The sequence below is a fragment of the Anguilla rostrata genome, chromosome 4 (genome assembly GCF_018555375.3).
Source record: "Anguilla rostrata isolate EN2019 chromosome 4, ASM1855537v3, whole genome shotgun sequence".
Lineage (NCBI taxonomy): Eukaryota > Metazoa > Chordata > Actinopteri > Anguilliformes > Anguillidae > Anguilla > Anguilla rostrata.
In genome coordinates this window covers 41,868,757-41,894,133 of record NC_057936.1, presented here as the reverse complement: position 1 = coordinate 41,894,133, position 25,377 = coordinate 41,868,757, and the positions used below count along the sequence as shown (strand labels likewise).

General features: G+C 39.9%; 1 protein-coding gene across 1 annotated transcript; it reads left to right on the top strand.

Moving 5' to 3' along the window:
* Positions 1–200: 200 nt before the first annotated feature.
* hgd (homogentisate 1,2-dioxygenase) lies at positions 201–25,377 on the top strand. The gene is made up of 15 exons (XM_064332696.1): positions 201–374; positions 5,254–5,325; positions 6,047–6,135; positions 10,127–10,232; positions 11,694–11,753; positions 11,877–11,968; positions 12,059–12,093; positions 12,992–13,071; positions 14,342–14,441; positions 16,707–16,831; positions 21,466–21,570; positions 22,438–22,564; positions 22,848–23,029; positions 23,638–23,797; positions 24,323–25,377. Exons 1-14 carry the CDS (start codon positions 360–362, stop codon positions 23,779–23,781), a joined length of 1,332 nt encoding a protein of 443 aa, XP_064188766.1. The 5' UTR covers positions 201–359; the 3' UTR covers positions 23,782–23,797; positions 24,323–25,377.

Genomic DNA, 25,377 nt, shown 5'->3' with positions numbered 1-25,377 from the left:
ACTAGGAAACCACGAGCCAACTTGTGGAATGGTCACTGGATGATTTATAACGCGAAGCAAACATAGGATCATCCAGCGCTGTGACAAATGTTACGGATCTTACAGCCTGCAAACCTATTGGTCTTTACACCCAACCTGGAGTGGTGACGTCACATACGGTGTCTGGGTTCAATTAAACGCACATTGAGAAATAGCTTGAATTCAGCAACCCCCCTGGAACTGCCTCACTCGCACACAGGACAGGAGCGCAAAGGTTACGGCCGCACATTTCGTCACCTGCTAAAGCTATCTAAGATTTAACCAGTGTAGCATATTGTTAACGTTTTTGGGGTTAAAAAACTTCCAAGATTTTGCTTCCAATGGCTGGACTACAGGTAAGTTTTCTGAAATACCGAAGCAACCCCAGAATTGTTTACGGATTCTGCAATGAGAAGTAGGCTACGTTTGGCAGTGATTTTACTTTTATATAGAAGAAAAGTATAATTCAAAGTTCATTTTGTTTGTGACAGTGAAGCCACGTAACTCAATCATATTGCAATTACTTTAAAATATTTTGTCCTGGTGAAACAAAAACTACGTGAGAAGCAGTTATAGTAATACTTTTAAGCATAAAATAAATATGTTGTTCAGAGCTCATGAAGGGCGTTCCTCGTGGACCAATCAGATAACTGGAAACTACAACTTCCCAGATGTTCTCCGCGAGCGGTCCTTCGTAGTTGGCTTTTATGGCGGCGTTGCTCTTCACTGTACAAGTTCTTAATTTTTATTTTTTAAGTTTAAAGTATCTGTTCTGACAAACCATAACAAGACAAAAAGACAACTTGCATTAGTTTACAGCCAAAAATACAATTGTGGGAAGAGGAAGTACGCGCAAACTTTACCCACTTTATAGTTTTCTTAATAAGCGGAAATATTCTGTGCCTGTTGAGTAAAGTTAAAGCCTGATAAATTGCAAACCAAATTATATGTATTTTATTTCAGCACGGTAGATTGCTGTTTACGGGTTCTTACAGCGTTATAACGGTGTTTCAGGTATATTGTATATCAGATCATATTAATTGATTAGCCTCTGTAGAGTAGTTGCTTGCATTATGTTTATCCCAAAATAATTGTTTCCACCACAAAATATATTATTTTAAATACTTTATGAAAGGAAATATAATTAGTAAGACCAACCAATACTTTTTTGTTCTGTAATGTGCTCGCCTATTTCTTGAACGATTCCTTTAGAGACTATATTTATTTAATTGTTTGCATTATACACTTACAGGTGAAATCACTGTGCCACACTCAAACGTAAATCACATCAGGTGGATACCTTATTTGTGTCACTGACACTAAACCATTTGTGGAAATGGACGAGTTAAGAGAAAGGAAATAGCAATGAGCTGAACATGCACTGTGTTAAAATAAAGTCTAAGGAAAAATATATAAGAATTTAAACCTGTTTTCACCAACCTTATTTGATCAAGAGATAAAATGGCTGTGACAAAAATTGGGAATAACAGGGCTGAGTTTGAAAACCTGTGCATTAGACACATGCAGTCGGCAAAAGCAAACTGGAGGGCCATTCTATAAGTGAGTCTACGTATTCAGGAACAATGTTCTAGAGTTTTATATTAGGCTTACATTTGAAGCCGTAATGGCACTTAACTGTGGACACCACACGTCAACGTGTACTAGACGTGGAAACGCCTCCATAACTCGCCGTTTCTGCACACAGTGGATGACTCGGCACTATTTCTCTGGTCGCGCATTAAGCCACGGGCATTCTTGTGTGAAGGGTCTTCGACATATGCATATAATTTTAAAGAGCAAGCCAGGGAATACTTTGGAGCGACGCGTTTCAACGAAGCTGAGAAATGTGTTCTGCACATTATTTTATTTGACGTCCACTGAGCACTGAGCTCATGCAGACCCACCATATGTATTAGGGAAAGTTTTTTGGCATTGCATATTAGTCTATACCTTTCTTCAGAAGATTTTAACACCATGCTTTCTCTGTCTTCTGCACGAATGGGACTAATTGTAGACTACATGTTTATATCTAGAATGAAAATACAGACAGGTGACAAATTAGTAAGGTGTTGGGTCACACAATCCACCAGAACATCTTCAATGTGTCTTGGCATAGATTCTACAAGTCTCTGGAACTCTACTGGAGGGATATAGCATCATTCTTCCAAACAACATTTCCTCATTTGGTGTTCTGATGATGGTGGTAGTGAGCGCTGTCTAACACGTTGGTCCAAAATTTCCCATAGGTATTCAGTTGGGTTGAGATCTGGTGACTGCGAAGGCCATAGCATATTATTCACCTCATTTTCATACTTATCAAACCATTCAGTGACCCCTCATGCCCTGAGGATGGGGGCATTGTCATCCTGGAAGAGACCACTCCCATCACGATAGAAATGTTTCATCATAGGATAACGATGATCACTCAGAATAACTTTGTATTGTTTTGCAGTGACCCTGCCCTCTAAGAGGATAAGTGGACCCAACCCATGCCAGGAACATGCCCCCCCAGAATATAACCAAGTCACTGGACCCCCTCATTGTAGGGGTCAAGCATTAACGCCTGTACAGTTCTCTTGGTGTATGCCACGCAAGCACTCGCCCACTTGTCGAGAATATGGTGAAGGGTGACTCATCTGACCATATAATTTTTATCCACATCTCTGTAGACCAGTGCCTATGGTTTTTTCAAATGTGCATTTGCCATTGTAATGAGTGGTTTATGCTCTGCAACCCTACTGTAATATCCCTCTCTGTGTAGTTGTTAACAGACTGTTCTTGCTGAGTCTGATCATGTCCTGCATTGACATTCTTAGTCTGTTGAGGAAGGGTTGCTCTTCTGTTTTTCCTAACATATCGCACTAATGCACAAGCATATCGACCATCGAATGTGTGCTTTCAACCACAATTTCCAATCCTATTTACTGATGTCTTTCCCACAGATATAAATGCAGATGTCACTGTTCCTATTGAACCACTAGCCAGGTGAGCAGTCTTTGTGACTGAAGCACCTGCCATCTGTGCCTCAATTATGAACCCTCTTTCAAAGTCACTTAGATCTTTTCCTCTTGGCATCTTGATCCAAAATCAAGGTCAGCTGGGGCTGTTCAGCATTTTTATACATGCCACAGAGCATAACATCCTATCATGCTTAATTGTTTCATGCAGTACACCTGTATTGAAGCCTCTGTGTTCATTATGATTCTCCACTCATTTATTCAGGTTTTTCCTTTAATTTGTCACCCGTCTGTATATTGTAGCACGGAAAATAAGTATATTGGGCTGCTGGATGGCTAATCCTATCATTCAAACTATGGGTGCATTTATGTGCCCCATAGTTTGAATGGGAAATGTTGCAGAGATGAGACTTGCCCACAACAGTACATACCAGACTGGGAGAAAAGAACTATATTTGGGTAAAAATGGCATAAAAGCATACAGGTGTAAGGCCTACTGTATAGATTACAATGTTCTCAGTAGGAGTGTATACCTCAAATTTAAACCAATAGGCAATGGAGCAGAATTAGAACTGGAACGCTTGGTTCTAACCCATCAGGTAACATGCCACAATTTCACTTCTTACGCAGTTCTGTCATGTAGTGGTTCACCCACATTTCAGCAATTTGGCAGATGCTCTTACGAAATGAAAACATATGACTGCGTGATGCGTGATGTTGGAAACCACTAAGCCAGTGGTTTCCAACCCTGTTCTTGGAGATCTATGGTCCTGTAAGTTTTCATTTCAACCCAGATTTGGTACACGTGATTCTACTCATTAGTCGCTCAATACGGTCACTTTTCTCATTACTTTTCGCTCCTCACCTCCTTTCCTCCACTCCCCCACTGCTACATGTCTCCTACCTGGAAGTACCGGGAGGAAAGGAGAGAATGAGGATGTGTGAAGAAAACTGGGACAACTGATCTGCTTCATCATCAAAGCTGAGGTCGACTATTAATGAAATAGCACTATAATAAGCGTTTTTGCATAGCCCACAAACAGTCCCATAACCAATCATAGATCTTACACATGATCGGCTCATTTAAAGCTGCAAAATAGCTTTTAAGTTTCAAGCACAAGTAGTTGCATGTACAGTGCCCTGTACAATCATGAACCTGGCATTGTGATTCATGTCAAGACACTAATTAATATACAATTGGTAACATTAGATCAAAATAAACATCTTGCAGTACAAGCAAACTTAATTTACTGCAGTTCAAGAAGTTTGCCCTATGTCTGAACATTCAGAGCACCTCACCCACCCATAATTTGCCTCATATACTATACTGAAACAGCCTAAATTTTATTGCCAGTTCATTGCATCTCACATAGGCTAATTCAGAAACATTTCTGAAAATTAGTAAAACTTTCGCTTCATATTATCTGAGTTATTGTTTCCCAATGTTCAGTGTTCACATTGAAAAATAATTATTTCCCACTGTAATACCTGAAATCAAATTTGTTGGTAATAAATACATCCTTTGGAAACAGTTGAGTAAATTAATTAATGAATACTATTCACACACTGAAATAATGGTAGTTGCCATGCTTATTTATGTTTAGAGTCATGTTCATTTAAGCAACATTCATACAAGCAAAGAAAAAACCTCCTTCCTGTCTTAATTGCTGAATTTGTCTGTGGAATTAGAACCACAAAACTAACTGATATTTTGTCATCCGTTGTAGACAATCTAGCCTTCGTGTAGGATGCTATGTGTGATAACTTACTGAACCAAACACAAATTTGATGTATCCTTCGCCGGATGAGATGAGGAGCCGAGTTTGAAGCTGCTTTACTCGTCTTCTCCAATATTGGTTGGAGGGAGGAAGGACACAAAGATCAGTTTCCGGGGTAACAGAGGATTCAAGGTGGTAGTGGAGAAAAGGAGAATACATTTTTTGAGTATTTAGACGCACCCTAACAGTTGAATGAGGTGTGCTTTGTTACGGTTGCATTGAAAACCTACAGGGCAGTAGATCTCCAGAAACAGGCTTTGGAACCTCTTATCTAAGGCCGAGTTTCTTAAACTATGGGTCGGAACCCAAAATGGGTTATGGGAGTGTATGAGGTGGGTCCTGGAATGAGTCTGTAGTCACCTAAGCCATGCTTGTATGTGTACTTCACAGGTCCCTGAAAGGTACAAAATTTCTAATTTGGGTCCGAATATTAAAAGGTTTAAGAAACAGTGCTCTAAACAAACTTATTGTTTTGGTTTTCGGCTCTCTCTTTGTTGCAGTACCTGACTGGCTTTGGTAATGAGTTTGCCTCAGAAGATCTCCGCTGTCCAGGGGCGCTGCCTGATGGGCAGGTAATGCTCTTCACCTCTGGCTGCACCCACTGAATTCCCTTCTGCTCTGAGCTCCATGGGTGGAATGCACTCACAGTTTCAGAGCACTACTGTGTTTCATTGGCAGGCATAGTCTGCTCATGGGTTTGCAGTATGTGTTGTATCTCACTTTTCCTGTTGGTTCAGGTCCTACTACTGTCACCCCACCTCCCCACCCCGATCCCCAGAATTTAGGGCCTACGTTCAATGTCCAGTGCTGTAGTTGACATCCTGGCCTGCTGCTACAAGGTTAAAATATACATGTCAGAAAACAAAAAAACTACTATGATGTGAATGTTTGAATGAATTGAGAGTATTATTTATACAAATGTATTTTTGTCATCATTTTTGTTTGTTATAGACAAGGTGAGGGGTTTTATTTTGTGGTGCCATCACATTAGTGCAATCATACATGGATATTTTTGGGAAAGTGTGGATATGCTTTAATGCAATAGTCATACATAGGCATGAATAGTTCAAAACATTTATAGTTCAAAACAAGACCAGGTCAAAACCTAGTATATGGCTGGACCGAACCGGCCGACCATTGGTGTAACTTCATCAGTCATCAGTCACTCAGTTACAGACATGCGTGGTGTAACTTCATCACTCACTCAGTCACTCGGTCACAGACATTCGCATTCGTAGGGCTGGCACCGCTGTTGCGGTCCAGCCAAAAACATGTGACAGTTTCCTTTTCCAGAATAACCCCCAGGTGTGTCCCTATGGGCTGTATGCCGAGCAGCTGTCTGGCTCAGCCTTCACCTGTCCACGGCCGGCCAATAAGCGAAGGTAAGGTGTTCAGTGTTGAGAATGCTGGCTCGACGAAGGGACCATGTGAATGTGACAACGAGAAGCCAGTAGCCAGGATGCTGCATTGCTGCTTTTAATCTCAATGCTGTTCCTCGCTGTGAGCAGTCTCTGTGTGGCTGTTGTCTCCATGGTGCCGGTCAGAGAGCTCGCTTATCTGCTGTGGAATAAACCTGTCTGTTTAGGAGGGCAATTAAATCCCCGAGAGGTGTTTGCTGTGGAGTAAACATGCCACGCAATGATGCTGTTTTCATTGCTTATCTGTCTCATCTCTACACAGGAAAATGCACGCAAGCATACACACATGCTCACCCCTTGTCTCCATCTCTTTCTCTCTCTCTCTCACACACACACACACACAAATGCACACACACTGCACGTATAATGGAAGATTGTGGTTCACTTCTTTGCTGGTTCACTGCTACTCTTAAAGACCATGTGCAGCATCCCTTTTCTTACATTTAAATTGTTCCTTTAGTTACTAAATTACAATATATATGTATTTTTGTCTACTTATTAGACTTAGAAAATATAAAAATCCTGCTTTGATGTAAAACCTGAATTTCTTAATATAGCAGACTCAAGACTGGCTAGGCGTGTCAGTTCTGTCCTAATTATTTATGCATTCACTTTTGATTGACAGCCTGGGCCGCTCATTTAGCTGTAACATAATAGTAATACCACCGGTAGCCTACAACATAGGACCCTAACGTTACAGGATAACCTATGTTAGCACCAAGCGGCCAAAACAAGACTTCGTTTTTGAAGCTCATTTCCTGGTTGCTCACTAGCGCCACTACGGTTGGCTCCAGTATAGGTGTTTTCATATCCGGTTTCTATGTAAGTCTACGGTACAAATGCGGTCAAAATACAAAGTCAATAATTTTTTCTCATGAGAACAAATAGTCACAACATGTGTATTTTATTCGTCTTATGACTGTCCATGGGTCGATTTCATGATTTATTGTGTCATTTGGGCACTGTTATAATATTTGTTGTGGACCAATGAGGTACAGTTTGCGTCACTTCCTGATTACTGCAGAGGACTGGGCTACAGTCTATGGTCACTGGGGTGGGAGGTGGCGCCTCTTGGCCTTGACATTGCGGCTCCGACTACGGTCCACCTGTGCGAAGTCAGAAAATGCAGGCATCCCATTTCGTAGTGATTTCATTATGGCGTGTGCTATTTACAGCTGCACTAGACGACCATAAAATAATCCTCCTCTTAAGTTTTTCGGTAGCCGAGTCATTTTTACTATTTCCTTTAGCCTACTTAACCAAATAATTCGTTGGCAGAAAGCATAATCAGCTTGCTATATTTGGTAGTCCAGTAGCCTATGCTAAAACATAGCCATTTGACTAGCTAGCTAACCCTAAACTGCAAATATTCAAACGTGTTTGACGGCTTGTCAGTCGTGTACATTCCGTAAATGTCTACCTGGGCCATACTTCACGCATGTGACAAAGCTACTATAATCCCGATTTTGGGATAGACACTGCAATTTTTTCAGTTTCACGAAGCGAATTAAGAGTCTTAAGGTTTACTTGCTGAATAACATACAACACACGATGAAATCACACACACAGAATTTAACGAAATTAACCATCTTTTTAAGACTGGCATTTAGAAAGGAACATGTTTTTAAAATTCAAGAGACCGACAAGAGCATTTAAGACAGTGGTTCTCAGAATCGGTCCTGGGGGCTCCTTGCGTATATTGGCTTTGATGATTTACAATAAAATAATAATAATAGCCTACTAATTAGAAATTCAATGTACATTATTTTTGTCTTCATGCACCAGGTGGAAAACTTGCTGTACAAAGTCCGCTGTCATATTTACACGCCTGCAGATCAGTTATTAAAATACTTGGTAGATTTGTTAATCACCGCTGACAGTGTTAATTTTTATTTGGTAGAAAGTGACTTGCGAACGATCGGTCAGCTAGCATAGTGACCACCACAAACGGGGATGGAGTAGCTAGTAGCAGTTACTGGCTCATTGACTGACTGTGGCGAAAACCTACGACGATAACTTGCAGGTCTACCAGACAGTTATACGAAAATTAGCCTAGTCAAATCACCAGTAGCCTACACATCTCTGATTGATTGACCATCAGTGTAGTCGATGTTCTTCCCCTGTGGTTCATATTGCTAATGCGTGAGCTAACCACGGATAGCCTACCTAGCTCACTGGCAAGCTGGTATGCTAGCTAAGCATATTCGTTTTGCTGAGAAACATAAATTGAAGATAACTGAACATAATTGTATTATTAATGTCATACATATAACGTGATTACATGACACAGTACAGTCACGGATGGAAATTAAACTCCGTAAACATTTGATAATATATTTCAAAACATAACGGCAGCTAGCCTCAAGTTCGTTCTGCAATCGTTCGTTCAGGTTGATGGGCTTTTACGCACCGGACTGTCAATCACATTGTAAAAATCACAGAACCGCTTAACTCTATGGTTTTGGCTCCAAATCGACAACATGGCCGCGCCCGCCATTGAGCTTCAAAACGTGTTTGACCCACGGAGAGTCAATGGGTGACGTCACAGTAGCTTTGTCCATATTTTTTTTTTAGTCTCTGGTTAGCACATAACATTATCGATTGGTTTTTTGCGGCAGTAACGTTAACAGTAACAGTCTGGAGAATAAAGTAACTCAACAGCTAACGTTAGCTATATTTACACAAGATAAGTACAGCTAATTGCTACATTAGCAAAATTATCGATAGCCAGACAGCAAGTAAATTGGGGAGATGAGGTTAACGGTAAGGTTATAGTTTGTAGGCTTGATTCTATTAATAGCAGAACGTCATCTAGCCCGAACGGACGCTTACCGGTTGAACGGATCGGTTCTGGTAAACGGACAGCGAAGTAAAGTGAGGTTAGGACGGCTAACATTATGATTTGTAATATAATCTATATCAACGTAACTTTAACGTTAACTGATCGTATTAAGCAAAGGCTTAATTAGATTATTGATAGCATCAAAGCTATCTAGGATTCCCTGGTTGGGTTAGTTAGCTACGTTGCGTTTCATGCACATTGAGCTAGACGGCATGCGTAAAACACCTAAAGTAAAAAGACAAACAAACCTTATCTTGATCTTGATTGATAGTTGGCACAGTATCTGGCTTTAGAAACATTGTCTTGACAAAACCCATCCTCTTCTGTTCATAATTGTAGAATGATTCAGGGGTAAAATGTGTACTGCACACTTTTGTCACCTGTGATATTTCTAACTTTGCACTGTTTTGTTTTTCTACATAATCGATCCAGACCTTTCGGAGACTTGGATCTTTTGGCAAGGCGTGAAAAGATGCATTCCTACCTCTGCAATCTTTAATCGCACAATAAGGCATTGTTCAACTGGATAGTTAGCTAGTGTTCAGCAGACCCGCAAATTATGTGTTTGAGAATTTGGTCACGGCTTTGAACTTGGGAGCACACACGACATAGGCTACATATTCATACGGGGTGAGTGTTTTGGCCACCGCACATTGGTCAGTGCAAATTAGAAACGTTTGTGACATCACGAATTTGGTCTCAAAACCAACAATACAAAATACACCACCAGGTGGCAATGTCGAGCATTGTATAGTTTTTAGGGGAAAAAATCAAATCCATTACATACGTATATGAACTTTTAAAATCAATGTGTAAGTAACCTTATAGTCTTTGGTTATAATATAAGCATTTTAAAATCATGCTTTTGACTGTTAAACCCTGCTCTACACACTATAATATTAATGAATGTTTATAATTACTGATACTTTTGAATAATACAATGGCATAGACTAGGAGCTCCCTAACTTGTGGAGGGCACAACTGCCCAAACAGCATCCCTGCATTGTAGTGGGAGAGGTAGCATACTCTTCACGTTGCTGGAATGTTGTGGTAATGTTGTGTGATGGCTGGGTTGCTGTAATGGTGACACCTTTCTCCTGGACATGGTTCCAGCTGGCTGTACCGCATCCTGCCATCTGTGTGCCACAAACCTTTTACTGCAATGCATCATGATAACCTCACAGACAACTGGGATGAAGTGGAGCCTGACCCTAACCAGGTGAGGGTGTGGGTTGTCCTTTGATATAATCATACACCCAGAGATATGGTGACACACCTTTCATTGCCATGGCCTTGTACCTGTGTTTGTTATACATGTAATTATGCCTGCGTATCCATCATGTTTTGCTTATGGCCTAGGCTGTACATTCTAAAAGTTCCAGCTACAGATGTTGTGTAAAGAGTCACCTAAAATATTATTATTACTAGCAGTAGTAGTAAGCGGAGTTGTTATTAGTACATGCAGAAGTATACCTAGTAGAACAGGTAGTGTAGAATTAAGTGTTAAATTATCAATTTCTTTTGTAGTAGTGATACGAGTATAGTAGTAATGCTAGCAGAAACAGTAATTGTGTTCGTGATAGTTTCATTATCAGTAATAGCATTGTTGCTATTATGTCATTCAGTTAGTAACCTTTTCAAAAGCAGCTTATAGTGGCCAAGAAATTGGTGGTAACAACTACAGTATAAAAAAAGCATGTACAGTATAAAGAGATGCCAATTGAATGTATCAATTTAAAAACAACAATGCATTTCCCATCACAGATAATGACTCAATTCAAATCCCATGATGCATGTTATGTCAGTCAAGCCACATTTCCCTTCACATATGAATGCTTTTTCTTGCTCCTGTGGCCATCTTAAAAAAAAAAAAAAACCACATGGAACTGCATCCTGCTGTGAAAGTCCCAAGAGCTTTGATACCAGAAAACAATCTCTGGAGCTGTTTTACACTTCAGAACATACAGTACAGCCTCACACACAAATACCTGCAGCACAGCAGCATATTTAAACAAGGCACCCTGCAAAGCTGGCTTTTACCTTGATTGTTTTTTGTGACAGGAACAGAATATTTAAACATTGCGATGTGATACAATTCATCGAGGTCACTTGTGATGGGTGGATGCATTCAGCAAATGCATGCTGCCATTAAAATATTCTTTAGACATGCAACTAATCAGTACCATTATCCATTAATTGTGTTTTGGCCCTTTAACATCCCATATGGATTTCACCTCTATATACAAATATTACATTACATTACATTTATTATCTAAAGCGACGTACAATGAGTGCATACCGAAGGTCATTGGAACAACATGTACAGGTAATGGCCCTGATAATTAGTGAATTGCTGTTTTACATAGTTTACACAGGTAAGGAATCCACAGTTAATTAATGAATTACTCTTCTGTATAGTAAATGTGTGGGTAAAGCACAATTAATTTTTGAATTACCTTTATTTGTAGTAAACACAGGAAGAAATGAATTAATTTTCCCACTGGGACTGCCCTGTTGTTTACTTTAATGGAATATTGAGCAAATTCAGTGTAGAGCTGCTGCAATATGAGTGAGCAAATAGGCAAATAACTGAATGGTGATTGTGCGAATGTGAAATTGGTTGAATGAGTGATGATTGTGTGAACGAGAGAATATGCTTACTGACCCTTATTTCTTTCAGCTCCGCTGGCTTCCATTCATCATTCCAAAAGCCTCAGAGAAGAAGGTGGATTTTGTAATGGTGAGTTCATTTTCAATTCTTGTCCACTTCTTCAATGATCAACAGTAACTGACTCCACTCCGTGTCCATGTTGCATGTTCCTACATTCTGATTGGCTCTGCTTTTTTCTGACTTCTATGGTAGGGCCTGCACACTGTGTGTGGAGCAGGGGATGCCAAAGCTCGCAATGGGATTGCCATCCACATCTACACCTGCAACACCTCCATGATTGACAGGTTGGAGTCATTCCTGATTCTGTAAAAACCTGGAGTTTGGAAGCTCCATGCTGAATCACACATTGGTGTACTCTATTTTGTGTTGTGCAGGTGTTTCCAAAACTCAGATGGAGATTTGCTCATTGGTGAGTCTGGACAGTGCAACACAACATCCAAATATAGCCTACAGCTTTCAAAGTGCATGTAATTTTTAAAGGAGAGCTGGCCGTCCACCCTCCTTTTCGTATTTTAACTCTTTTTTCAAAAAGGGGGAAAGCAGAGAGTGTTACAGATCAGAAACCTTGCTTGCATAGACCCAAGTACAGCAGCATACTACAAGTACAGCAGTCAGCTTGCTGGAATTAAATGCAACTGTAATTATAAATAGCATGAACATAGCAGTGAAATGCAAAAACAAACCTTTGTCTTTAAGCATTCAGTAATTTAAAACAAATTTTACTATATTTGTAATTAACAAAAGCAGTGATGACCTTGTCCTGGAAATTATCTTATGTAATCAAAATAAACCACTGAAACAAAATTAACACTAAACTGAACTGAACTGAATTTAATATGCTTGAAAATGTGATTCGAAAACAGGGCTTTTAGTATGAAAAGCCAGCTATCATAAAGAGCGTTCTGACCAATCATTCATAATTACTCCATGTCTGCATGAAAACTACTTTTCATTGACTGGAAGCTCTTACAGTATTTCCTGCTGCTGTATTGAGAGTACAAAAAAGTAATCCTTATCAAGATAAAGGTTTGGTTGAATTTCATATGCTATAAAACTGTTGAAGTGTGTTTGATTGACTTGGTGCGCTACATAACATATGAGGAAATTCAATCTTTTATCTGAATAGGCAATTATAGGTAATGACAGTGAACTAGAGACCCTGGGTAATATTGGTAATATCATAAATAGGAGACTCTTGGTAATGCTTGATGACAGGGGATTCTGGCCAGTGTAGTAGATTGAGAAAAGGGTTATGTCATGACCTATGGGCAGGGTTTCATGCCAGCTGAACTGTTATCCCCTTTTAGTTCCACAGCAGGGAGGAATCCTGGTCACCACGGAGTTTGGGAAGATGATGGTGGAGCCGAATGAGATTTGTGTCATTCAGGTGAGAGTGTCTGCTGTGCTGGTATGGCTAGTTGTAGAGGCTGCTGCAACTGTAGTATGATTTATAAAAACTAATTTCACACATCTGAAACGTATTAACCAGCCAGACTGAATGAATGAGTGAGTGAAACATTGCACTTTTTCAGATGCTCAAAGTATCAGGGGGAAACTCACCTCAACCACCACCAATGTGTAGCAGCCACCTGGGTGATGCATGGCTGCCATTTTGAACCGGAACGCTCACCACACATCAGCTAAAGTGGACAGGGAGAAAGCAATTTTTGACAAATTAAATCAAGGGATGATTATTAGGTGGCAGGTTGAGAGAGTAGAGTTTGGGATTTTAGCCAGGATTCCAGGGAATTCCTACTTTCTGCAACAAGTGCCATGGGATCTTTAATGACCACAGTGAGTCAGGACCTTGGTTTAACATCTCATCCAGTACTGTGTTCCCATTCATGCACTGGGGATTGTTTGATCCGAAGGAAGATTGCCCCCTGCAGGGCCACCAACACTATTTTCAGCAGCAGCTTCATTTCCCTGGAGGTCCACATACTAGCCAAGCCCACACTTGCTCAGCTTCATCCATTCTAATAGGAGCAAGATCCATGGTGGTATGACTGCTAGCTTAAATCTCATTTCAAAGTTAAATCAAGTTGCATCTTATTTCATACAGAACCAGCAGTCTCCAAATTTCAAAAACCGACAATCTCTGAAAATCTTAGGAAATTTAATTGAATATCATTAGAATATGCCAGTAATTTAAGAAATCCGGCCCGGAATATGTGTTGTAATAATCCTGCAAAGACACCAATGGCACAAGCAGTGCATAGAGCACCATTGTGTTAAGTTAATGGACTGATTTCTTTTCAGTTAATGGATTGAATTCAATTCATTTCTTGAATTGAATGAAATGAAATGGGATTGACCCCAGCCTTACAGATTTACCTCAGGTCAGATAAAATAAACCTCACTGTCTAAGTGTACTTCTCTGTCAAAATTAAAATGTGAAGTGAACTCCAGGGAGCAGCATGTAGCCTGATAGATAAAGCACAGGCCAGATTAACAGATTGTAGAATGCAGATTTAGCCATTCTCTGTACATCCAGCTGGGATAACTTCCCAGTACCACTACAGGCCTCCAAAATAGTGAGAAGGAGCCAAACATCTCTGTACCTAAAATGCCAAGAGTATTGATTTTTAACTTTTATAGTACAACACACCCCCTTCCTCCATGGTTACTCACATGCCTCTTTCACCTGTGTGTTCCAGCAAGGGATGCGTTTCAGCGTGGATGTTTACGGGGAGACCAGAGGCTACATTCTAGAGGTGTATGGTGCCCACTTTGAGCTGCCGGATCTGGGTCCCATTGGTATGTTGACCCGCCCCCCCCAGCCAGCTCCTGCCCCCGCCCCCCAGCCCAACAACCCTGTCGTGGAATTTATGAAATTATCACTTAAATGGAAAAGTACAGTATCTCCACACAAACTTCAGTCTATGCATATGCTCAACTGGTAAATGAAAAGTCAAGTTGCAAGCCGAAGACATGATTTATTAATTTGGTAAATTTGGTGAGATGTCGGGCATGTGTATCAAATTCCAAAGAAGTTGTTGTACCAGTTAGCTGATTTCTTGCCTTTCATTGAAACTATCAGCAATCAAAAGGTTTTATGTCACACTGTGATCTAAATAGTAATTAATTACTGAAAAAATGCTGCAGAAATTAACATTTCCTGTGAGAGGTGAAGAAATAACTTTACCAGCATTGGTAAATGCTGTGACAATAAATATGATAGCAGGGTGGGTTAATATGACCATGTGACAAACAAATCATGTATAACATAACGTAACGTAACGTAACGTAACATAACATAACATAATGACAAGAACAGGCCATTCAGCCCAACAGTGCTCGTCATTTTCCTAACTAAATTAGTGCTCTGATTACCTACAGACTAGATAGTATCTAACACTGTATCAAGCCTAGTCTTGAAAATCCCCAGAGTTTCTGCCTCTACTACGTGACCTGGCAGGCTATTCCACACGTTGACTACTCTCTGTGTGAAAAACATTCTTCATAATGTCTGTATGGCATCTGCCTTTTGTTAATTTTCATTTATGTCCCCTTGTTGGACTAACAGAACTCAACCTAAAGAATCTCTTGTAGTTCACTTTGTTGATCCCCTTTATGAATTTAAAAGCCTCAATCAAATCACCCCTGAGTCTCCATTTGCTAAGCTTGAGCTGAGGTTAAGCATCTTCAGTCTTTCCTCATAGCTTTTATCTTTCATACCAGGAATCAATTCTGTTGCTCTTCTTTGAACTTTTTCCAGAGCCTCTACATCATTCTTGTAGTACGGTTCCCAGAACTGCACACAATACTCCAAGTGGTAGGTGGTAGAAATAGACGAGCAGTGTTCGGCTGAATGGCCTGTTCTCGTCTTATGTTATGTTATGTTAAGTGTGGTCTAAGAAATGTATTGTGTAAGATAAGTATAACTTCCTTAGATTTATACTCAGTACTTTTGGATATATATCCCAGCATCCTGTTGGCCTTTTTGTGACTAAGATGTAATAAAATGACCAACCAATCATTCTTTGCTGAATAAATGTATTATTCGATATGTTGGTGTAGGCACTTGAACTTAATATTGAACTTAAAATGATGTCACAGTGAGAAATAAACTTTTTGTGCTTTGCTGTTCTATAGGCTACATAGCTACACTAATGAGCTTGCATATTTGCAAGCCAAGGTATTTGGCATGAGCAGGGTTTGTGAATGAATGGACTCCATTGCCTGTAATGCCTTGTGGCTCAGGAATGGCCCTCCTTATACTGCAAATAAAGGTTATTTAGAGGGCACATCTGTTAAGCTTGTGCATGTGCACTGTTTACAGGATGTGTGTTTCCTTAAAATAATGTGCATGTGTCTCATATGCAACATTAATAATCAGCCATTTTTCATGCATATGAAGAATTTTCGAATTCATCATATGCTGAAATTTAGAATTACATTTATCATGCAATTTACGCAAAGTTTGATAAATAACACAGCAGGATACAGCATATTGAATTTTTACATAAGAATAACAAATTATTTAATTGAAAAAAGGATGTTCATCATCCCAACTAGACTGTTCATTTTGTTTACTGTCTAGAACAGGGTTTTCCAATTTTACCTAAGAAGGACCGATGTGGGTGTAGAGTTTTCTTCTAGTCCAAGAATAACACACCTGACTCAACAGCTAATCATGTTTTTCAATCAAGGCCTGGATTTCTTTAAAGTTGTATGTTTTAGTCCTGGGGTGCCTACAGGGATTTTGGGCCTCATGAAAAGATCACACATTGGGCCCCACCACTCTGGAAAATCCTATGTTCTAATATTTTTTGAGGGCCCCGGTCAGTCAGGGACCTTGGGATTTTCCTAACCCCCATGTATGTGCCGCACCTGGCTGGGCTACAATAAAAGACCGGTCCTCTCTGGAGTGAACACCCCCTGGTCTCCAGAAATCTGTCAGACCTGGCCTTGAGCATGCTGAGGGTCTCTGCTGACTTGCATAATGTATGACATGACTCATGGCACAAGGTATTAATGTAATGTAATGTATTTATGCCTCATATCTGGCTTCTGTGCCAGGCGCCAATGGTCTGGCCAATCCCCGGGACTTCCTGGTTCCTGTTGCGTGGTACGATAACCATCCAGTGTCCAGTGGCTACACCATCATCAACAAGTACCAGGGAAAGCTGTTCTCTGCCCAACAGGTGTGTATGTGCTCTGTGCACACTGTGCAATGTGCATTGTATGCTTAATATGTGTGTGGTGTGCGGTGTATAGTTTCTGTGGTCTGTTGCACATTGAATGTATGTACTACATACACTATTTACAACATATACTATGTTGGTGTCACAGTCTCCCCATTTCATCACATAACATAACATAACATTTTGTTGCTCTTTTAACTTTTTCCAGAGCCTCTATATCTTTCTTGTAGTACGGTCCCCAGAACTGCACACAATACTCCAAGTGTGGTATACAAATGTATTGTATAAGATACATAAAACTTCCTTGGATTATACTCCATACTTTTGGCTATATATCCCAGCATCCTGTTGGCCTTTTTTTACGGCTACAGCACAGTGCCTAGAACCATTACTCCCAAGTCTTTTTCAAACTGAGCACATTCCAATTTTGTTTGCTATTTTAAATTTCATTTGCCAGGTTTCCACCCACTTCTGGATTTTATTTAAATCTCGGGTTACTTTAGTAGCTTCGAAACTATTAACTGGGCCTCCCAGTTTTGTATCATCTGCAAATTTGACTAATGTACTTTCTATGTCCCTGTTGAGGTCATTGATATAAATGAGGAGCAGTGGTCCCAATACTGATCCTTGTGGTACTCCACTTCTAACAACTCCCTGCTCAGACAATGTCCCTCCTACTACTAATCTTTGTGTTCTACCCTGTAGCCAGTTCCGAATCCAATCTGAAATACATCCTCTAATTCCTACTGTCTGCATTTTACTAACAAGTCTCTCATGTGGTACCTTATCAAATGCCATTCTAAAATCTAAGTAGATAATATCATACATCTTGCTATAATCAAGTCACTTGGTAGCATCTTCAAAGAATACCAGAATGTTTGTCAGACATGACCTTCCCATAAGAAAACCATGCTGGCTATCCCTTAGGATGTTGCTATTTTCAAGAAATACTTTCAACTTTTCCCTAATGATAAATTAAAGTATTTTACATATTATGCAAGTTAAACTTACAGGCCTGTAGTTTCCTGGATCAGTACGGTCACCTTTCTTATATATTGGAATTATATTACCATGCTTCCAGTCCTCAGGTATTTCTCCAGTTTCTAAGGACTGTCTAAAAGTACCTGCCAGTGGTTTAAAAATGATGTCAGCTAACTCTTTGAGTACTCTAGGGTATATGCCATCAGGACCTGCTGCCTTGTTTGTCGTTAGTTTAAGTGATTCATGCAGTACTTCTTTATCCTCTAATTCAATATCTGATAAGTGAATATGCCTCCCAGTCTATTAGTAACCTCATCTCTAGTAAAACTCTCAACAATATAACTATAAGAGCCTCTCGGCTTCCCGTAGTTCTTTTTTAACCTTAGCACACATATTACAATATTCAGCTCTATTACTCTCAGTGCTGTCATTTTTATATATCTTATACCAAGGATCATACCAAGGATCAGTCTCACACATAACTCAAGTCTGGTGGGAGTCTTCGGGTGTCTGGGTGTAGCAACGTGCATTGATCAGTTTCAATGCACGTGTGCAGTGTGTTTTTATAACAAATGAAGGGGAAGAGTGAAATACACTTGCTTTATTACACTTAATTTGTATGAAAAACATACACATACACCCCCCTCCCCCACACTATGGACAATTTAGAGTCTCCTATTGGCTTACCTGCATGTTTTTGGGCTGTGGGAGGAAACCAGAGTACCCGGAGGAAACTTACACGAACATAGGGATTCGAACCCAGGGCCTTCTTGCCGTGAGGTGACTGCTACCCGCTGCACCACTGTGCTGCCCTTGTAGAATTCAAGTTAACTAAAATAAATTGGAGTTGAAAGCACTGGTTATGTGGGCTGTGACACACACTGCCATTTCTCCGTGCTCTGTTTTCCTGTCTGAACCTCTCAAAGATCCACATTCTGTGTTTTTTATTAGCCGGGCATTTCTTGTGGTTAATTTGTAAAAATCTGTAATTTATTTACACCACAAAGAATTCCTCTGAAATGCCATGTTGAGTAAATAATTAGATAAGATCATGGAATTAGAACAGGATTTGGAGAAAAAAAAGTGCATTGGCAGTCTGGGGCGTGTTGGGAGTACATATATGTAAAATAACTAAATACATAAACAAAGAAATAAGGGAGTTGACTTTCAGCAGCAACCCCCTTCGATGTGCAGATCCAAACCCGACCATGGTTCAGACTTTTTCTGTACTCCACCTTTTTTCCCCTCTGTGAATGATGGAACACAACACTGGTTTTGCTCTGGGAAAGAAGCCATCTCATCTGCTGTTTTGTTCTCCAGCTGAGATTGGAAATTGCTCAAATTAACTTATTATTTGCTTCACTGGGCCAATATGTTTATTGTGTGTGTGTGTGTGAGAGAGAGTGTGTGCGTGCGTGTGTGTGTCTCTTATGTTTTTCGATTATAATCAAGTTTGGAGGGCCTAGTTGTTCAGAGTTATATATGGTATTGTAATGCATTTCAGATAGTGTCCCTCAGAGCACTAGGGTGCAGCAGGATTGTGTGTGTGTGTGTGTTTGTATTTATGGAGGTGTGCGTATATAGGTGTATAGAGATAGTGGGGCACAAGGCTGATGCTGTAATGAATTCTATTGATTTCACAGCCTTTATTGAATGCCACTTCAACAGAAACATTATCAGTGGAGCGCTATATAAAATTGCTGGGGTTTTAACGATTATGATAGAGAAATTTCACCGCACTAACCACCCCCACAATCCCATTCTTCTTCCAGCTGCGGAACATTAGAAGTTTGGGACAGTTTTACAGCAGGGTCCAATTACTCAATAGCACACTGTTGAGAGTAAGGGACAAAATAAGGGTGAAAAAAGACAGACTTTTCCTAGAGGAGGGAATGAAACAGGATTCATACAGAAATCTGAAAATGTTTTGCAATAAACCCTCGTACTCGTGCCTTACTCTTGGAATCTCTTGGGATGCTACAGAGTCTAAAATAATGACCTCTATGAATGAATGGATGTACATTCAGAAAAATTGTGATTACAAGGGCTGGCCTCATTACTTACGGGGATGATTTTTGATCAAAATGAATAATAATATATAAATATATAAATGTGGAATTTATCCATAACTCAATAAATAAATGAACAAATACAGTAATAAATGGCAGAACAATTCTGTATAAATAATTTGGCTTTTAATATGTGAATTTCCGTATTACTTTTCATTTCTGTGTGTATGTCCTTTTGTTGTCTGACAATGCTCTGGGGGGCACAGGATAATCTAAGTCATGAACATCATTACCTTAATTTCTTGCCTATCTTAGCAGGTGAACATAATGGCATTCAAAATAGATGAAGGCTACTAGGTATCTAATTTGGTAGCTTTTTTTATTTTTGAGGTAGCAAGATGACAGTCAACTGACGAAGCTAACTAGTCGACTGGCTAATTAGATAGCCAATATGTAATATAATGGTATATATTTTCTAATGAACTCATAGTCAGCTTATGCTTTACAAAATGATCAGTAATCATTCAGTTGATTGTATTTTTCTGTCTGGTCTGGTAGACCAATAGTAAATGACTTGAACCCAGTGGAGCATGGACTGACACTCATTCATTAGCATGTCAGCAGAAGAAAACACACAAATAGTTACTAAATACAATGAAAGTACTTTCTGGATCAGATTGGATTGGTCTAGAGTGCTTACAGAACTATGTCAGGCTTGGCCTTGAGCACTCTAAGCTTCTCTGCTGACTTTTATGAAATAAATAAATGAATAAATAAACAAACCCAGACTTTATTTATGGGGCTGCTGGGTGGCCCATCCTGTTAAGCACTGTGGATGGAGTGTGGATGGGCCCCACGGTCTGGTATCAAATTTTGACTGCCAGTGCCATCTGTGGCCAGAGACTGCACAATAGGTTGTAGGTCTGCCCAGAGGAGTAATTCAGCCAGGATGACTTTGTCTCATTGCTCAGCGACCTCTGCTGGTCAGTTGGGAACTCATAGTCTGCATGCTCAAGCTGGACATAACCAGCACAAGCCTGTGCTAGCTCAACTTGTCGGCTGTGGTGTGAGAAGAGGCTGCAGTCTCCCTATTTAAAAGTAGAGGCTGCGGTAGTGAGGCTGAGGAATTGGACATTTCTATTTAGGGGAATGAGGTGGATAATATATTACATATATTCAACCTTTATTGTATTTGTTCAACCTTTAACAGATTTGATTTGTAATTTATATAATGTATTCAGAAATTTATTTATTGATTTAAGGATGTACTTCCTCATTTTTTATAAAGGAAAAAAGAGCCAAAATAATTTCCCAAAAGCAAGACAATCTGATTTCAATTTTGCTGACGTCAAAGCTTTCTGTACAATGTGCTTTTTGTGTTTCTATCTCTGCTGTTGGTGTGAATTGATTATTGTTTTTGTGTTTGCATGCATACAGAAGTAATTAAACTTCAGATTTAAACAAAAAGTCAGATTTCTTCCTGGAAGGGATTGAAATCTGATTTTAAAAAGAAAAATGTCCCTTTCTCATCAGGCACTACAACAGTACAAGTACTACACCAGTCATTGTTGTCCCAATTTTCCATCAGTGTTATTGAATGGTGTGGTCTGTATTGTGTCAATGGATCCCTTCCCGTGACTGTAGGATTTCTCCCCCTTCAATGTGGTGGCCTGGCATGGCAACTACACGCCCTATAAATACAACCTGGAGAACTTCATGGTGATCAACAGTGTCGCTTTCGACCACGCGGTGAGTGAAATCCATTACCTTGCAAGCACACATATGTACACATACAATTCATATATAATCACAGGAAGTATATTTTTCCAAACTGTTTGAAAACATTTTCCAGGAAGGAACTATTTTCTGAAATTATTTGAGTCTGAATTATACAAGCATTCAAGTATCTATGAAATACTTGTAATAGATGGGGCTACTATAAACAATTTTAGCATACAGCTGCTTAATTATGTTGAATTTAGCAGGTGTTTAAACTTTTTCTTGCTTCTGTTCCTTATTTTGAATTGCACTTATTAACTGTTGGGGAACTACTGAACACAGAAATGCACTGTTTGAGTAAGTGATTCAGGTTATACATTACTGAAAGTAATCCATTTCAGAAACTTTAATCCAATATTTTGGAGTGAAGAATTGAATGAAAATATATTTTGTAAATATCTCAGTAACATATCATAAGTAGTAATAAATAAGTGTATGATAACATGATCAAATAGCTTGTAGAGATGCAAAAGTAACAAGTAAGTAAATATAAGAACCATCATAAATCAGTCAATCAACCAGATTGTAGTTTCAAAAGCACTTTTTTTTTTGTATTCAAATGTTTTAATTGGTTCAAAGTGTTATTTATAATAAGAGTTTGTTAAAAATATAACAGAGAGCATATGTACTAGACGTTTCTTTGGCACAGGAATGATGGTGGAGTTAATGAGGTCGTTCATGTTTCTTATCCTTGTTGTAACATGGAATCCAGAAAAGGAAGCAAGACCAGGAAATTAGGAAAAACTATAAAGTACTAAAATGCAGCCAAAGTCACTCTCTGTCACCATTCTACTTCCTGTCTCGGCACATTGATTGATCCTCTTTGTTGTTTTGCAGGACCCTTCCATCTTCACCGTGCTGACGGCCAAATCCACACGCCCCGGTGTCGCCATTGCAGACTTTGTAATCTTTCCTCCTCGGTGGGGAGTGGCTGACCACACCTTCAGACCCCCATATTACCACAGTAAGACCATAGAATGTTACCTGTGTTGATGCCTTGCGAAGACTTTGCTTTTTAACTTCAGAAAATGGTTATCATCTTGCTTATAGTAAAACAAATTCAGATTGCTTTTCACATATTGCTATATTTTTGTAATCTTCTAGAATTACTGACCTATTATACAGTTTTTATATCCAGATATTGCCATTCATTTTGTCCCTTTCCAAAATACTGGGTCCTAAACTTGAGTGGGATGTGCACAGATGTGCTGTGCATTGTGTTAGAGCTCCCCCTGGCTTATTTTCAGGGAACTGCATGAGTGAGTTCATGGGCCTGATCAGAGGGCATTATGAGGCCAAGGAGGAAGGCTTCCAGCCAGGAGGGGGCAGTCTCCACAGCATGATGACCCCACATGGGCCTGATGCAGACTGCTTTGAGAAGAACAGCAGTGCCATCCTGAAACCAGAGAGGGTTGCTGAGGGAACTATGGTAAAATGTGATGGCTGAATTCCTAAATTGTATTCATTTGAACTTTTTGTTGTTATTATTTGATCCACTCTTACTGACATTTGGCCTGACCAATGTTAAAAGATCATAAAATTTAGTATGTATACCCTAACTGGTGCACTTCATGTAAGTGACTGCTGTGAAATTTTTATTTTGTTCACATGTTGTCTGGAAACTCCCATCCCACGCCTTAACAATGGGCCCTGCCCCCAGTTTGGGAAACACTGATTTAGTATCCAGGCAGATTCTGTGGTGGGCAAAGAACTGCTGTAAAATAACCTAACATGGCCACATGGGGATTTGCGCATGTTCCACTGTTGCTTGTAATGGGTTCTGTTCTGTCACAGTGGTCTTACAGTTCTCTTTAATATGTTACAATGTACTCTTGTGATGGAATGATAGCTGAAATATAAATGGCCAAAAATGCTCCAGATCTGAACAGTGTTTTTACTTTTAAAGGCCTGGTTTGGATTGGATTGTGAAGGATGTGCTCTTTGTAGAGACACAGAAGTCTGGTACACTGAGGCGATGTTTTGTTTTGTGGAGCATATGGCGTAGTTACGGTGTATCTTCTCATGGTTCTCCAACAGGCTTTCATGTTTGAGTCCTCCTTCAGCATGGCTGTCACCAGATGGGGCTTGGACACCTGCCAACGCCTGGACAAGAGCTACTACAAATGCTGGGAGCAGCTGAAGAGCCACTTCAACCCCAACTGGAGACCCAGCAGCAAGTAAACCTGCAAAGAAACAGGTACCATGCACATACACACACACACACACACACACATGCACACGCACGCACACACACGCACACACACAGCTCACCTATGTACAGCAATCAGCCAAAACCAAAAACAACACACACAACTGAGTGATGCTGATTCTTCAGCTTTGGTCTACATACTTAAAGACTACAAGCTGTGGTAGACAAATATGATCTAAAATATGATAAAAATATGAGAGAAATGAATCACTTGAATCAAAATCTCTCTCTCCCTCTCTCTCTCTCTCTCTCTCTCTCTCACACACACACACACACACACAGTTCATAGCACATTTCCACATTTTACAAATGAACAGTTTGTACAACTGGACCATATGCATTTGTTTTTGCTTGAAAGTACAAAACATGCCTGTCTAAAGCTGAATCCTCTACACAAGCTACACAAACATGATTTATGTGGAATCAGACCGAAAGTGTGGGTGGGGGGCGCCATCATGTCATCTATCCTCAAATTTGGCCTATCGTCTATCTGCCCTCTTCTCTGCCCTGCAGGTTTCAGAAGAGCTGCGCCTACATCAACCAACTTAGGAGAGGGCCCAAAGCCATTTAATTGATCAACATACCAACCCACCAAACAACACGAGAGGGAGTGCTGTTATTCTGTATCAGCACGGCTGTGATTTGTTGGCCCGGGGCCGCAGGCTGAGTGCTGAATATAATCGTGACCTTGAGTGTAATAAGCTTTTATACAACAGTTCTACTAGCCTACAAACTCTATCAAATAATGATTGAGACAATAGATGATGATTTTGTTGTTCATTAAGCCCCACCAACAATTATAGTTCTTTCATGTTTCAATTTAAAAATCATGAAAAAAGTGTTTTTTTTCCTAACAATGTATCAATTAGAATGTAAACAATTCAGACTGCTGGGTTACAGTAACAAGTTCCAGTGCTATTGCACTGTATGTCAGCAATCGTGGAATGCCTCTTGTCCAATTACATTACTTGACCGGAACTAACTGGCATAATCATCTTTATTAGCTGTGAAGTTGGGAATATGCAGTGCAGCAGAAAAATACATAAATAGCACATACTCGGCACTCGCAAATAGAGATATGCACACCCACTGACATTCACAAGCGCACACTATTTATCCTCCCCTAAACACACTTACACACACATGCACACACACATGCAAGCATTTCCAAATACACCCTGATGCATGAGCTCATTCATTCACGCCCACAGGAACACATGCACACTCACAGTAAGGCAGAACCGAGTGAGATAAATACAGGAGTGAGGATGGAGAGCTGAAGGCCTGTTCGGTATGTAGATGAGTTAATTATAGCCTTTTGCCCATACAGCATGTGCACGCCTCCCAAAATTCTGTGCAAAAATCATCTGTATGCTCTGCTTCTTCACAGCAAATCTGTTCAATCCCTTTACTGGTAATTAGAAAATGGATGCTCAGTCTGCTCTTCTTCTGCTTGGCTCTAAACCACAAAACAATCATGCCCCTTACAAGGTTACCAAAAAAAGTTTTCAAAGCATAATCTGTGGTCTTCTTGATGTTAAAGGTAAAAATAAATGATTTTAGATTCA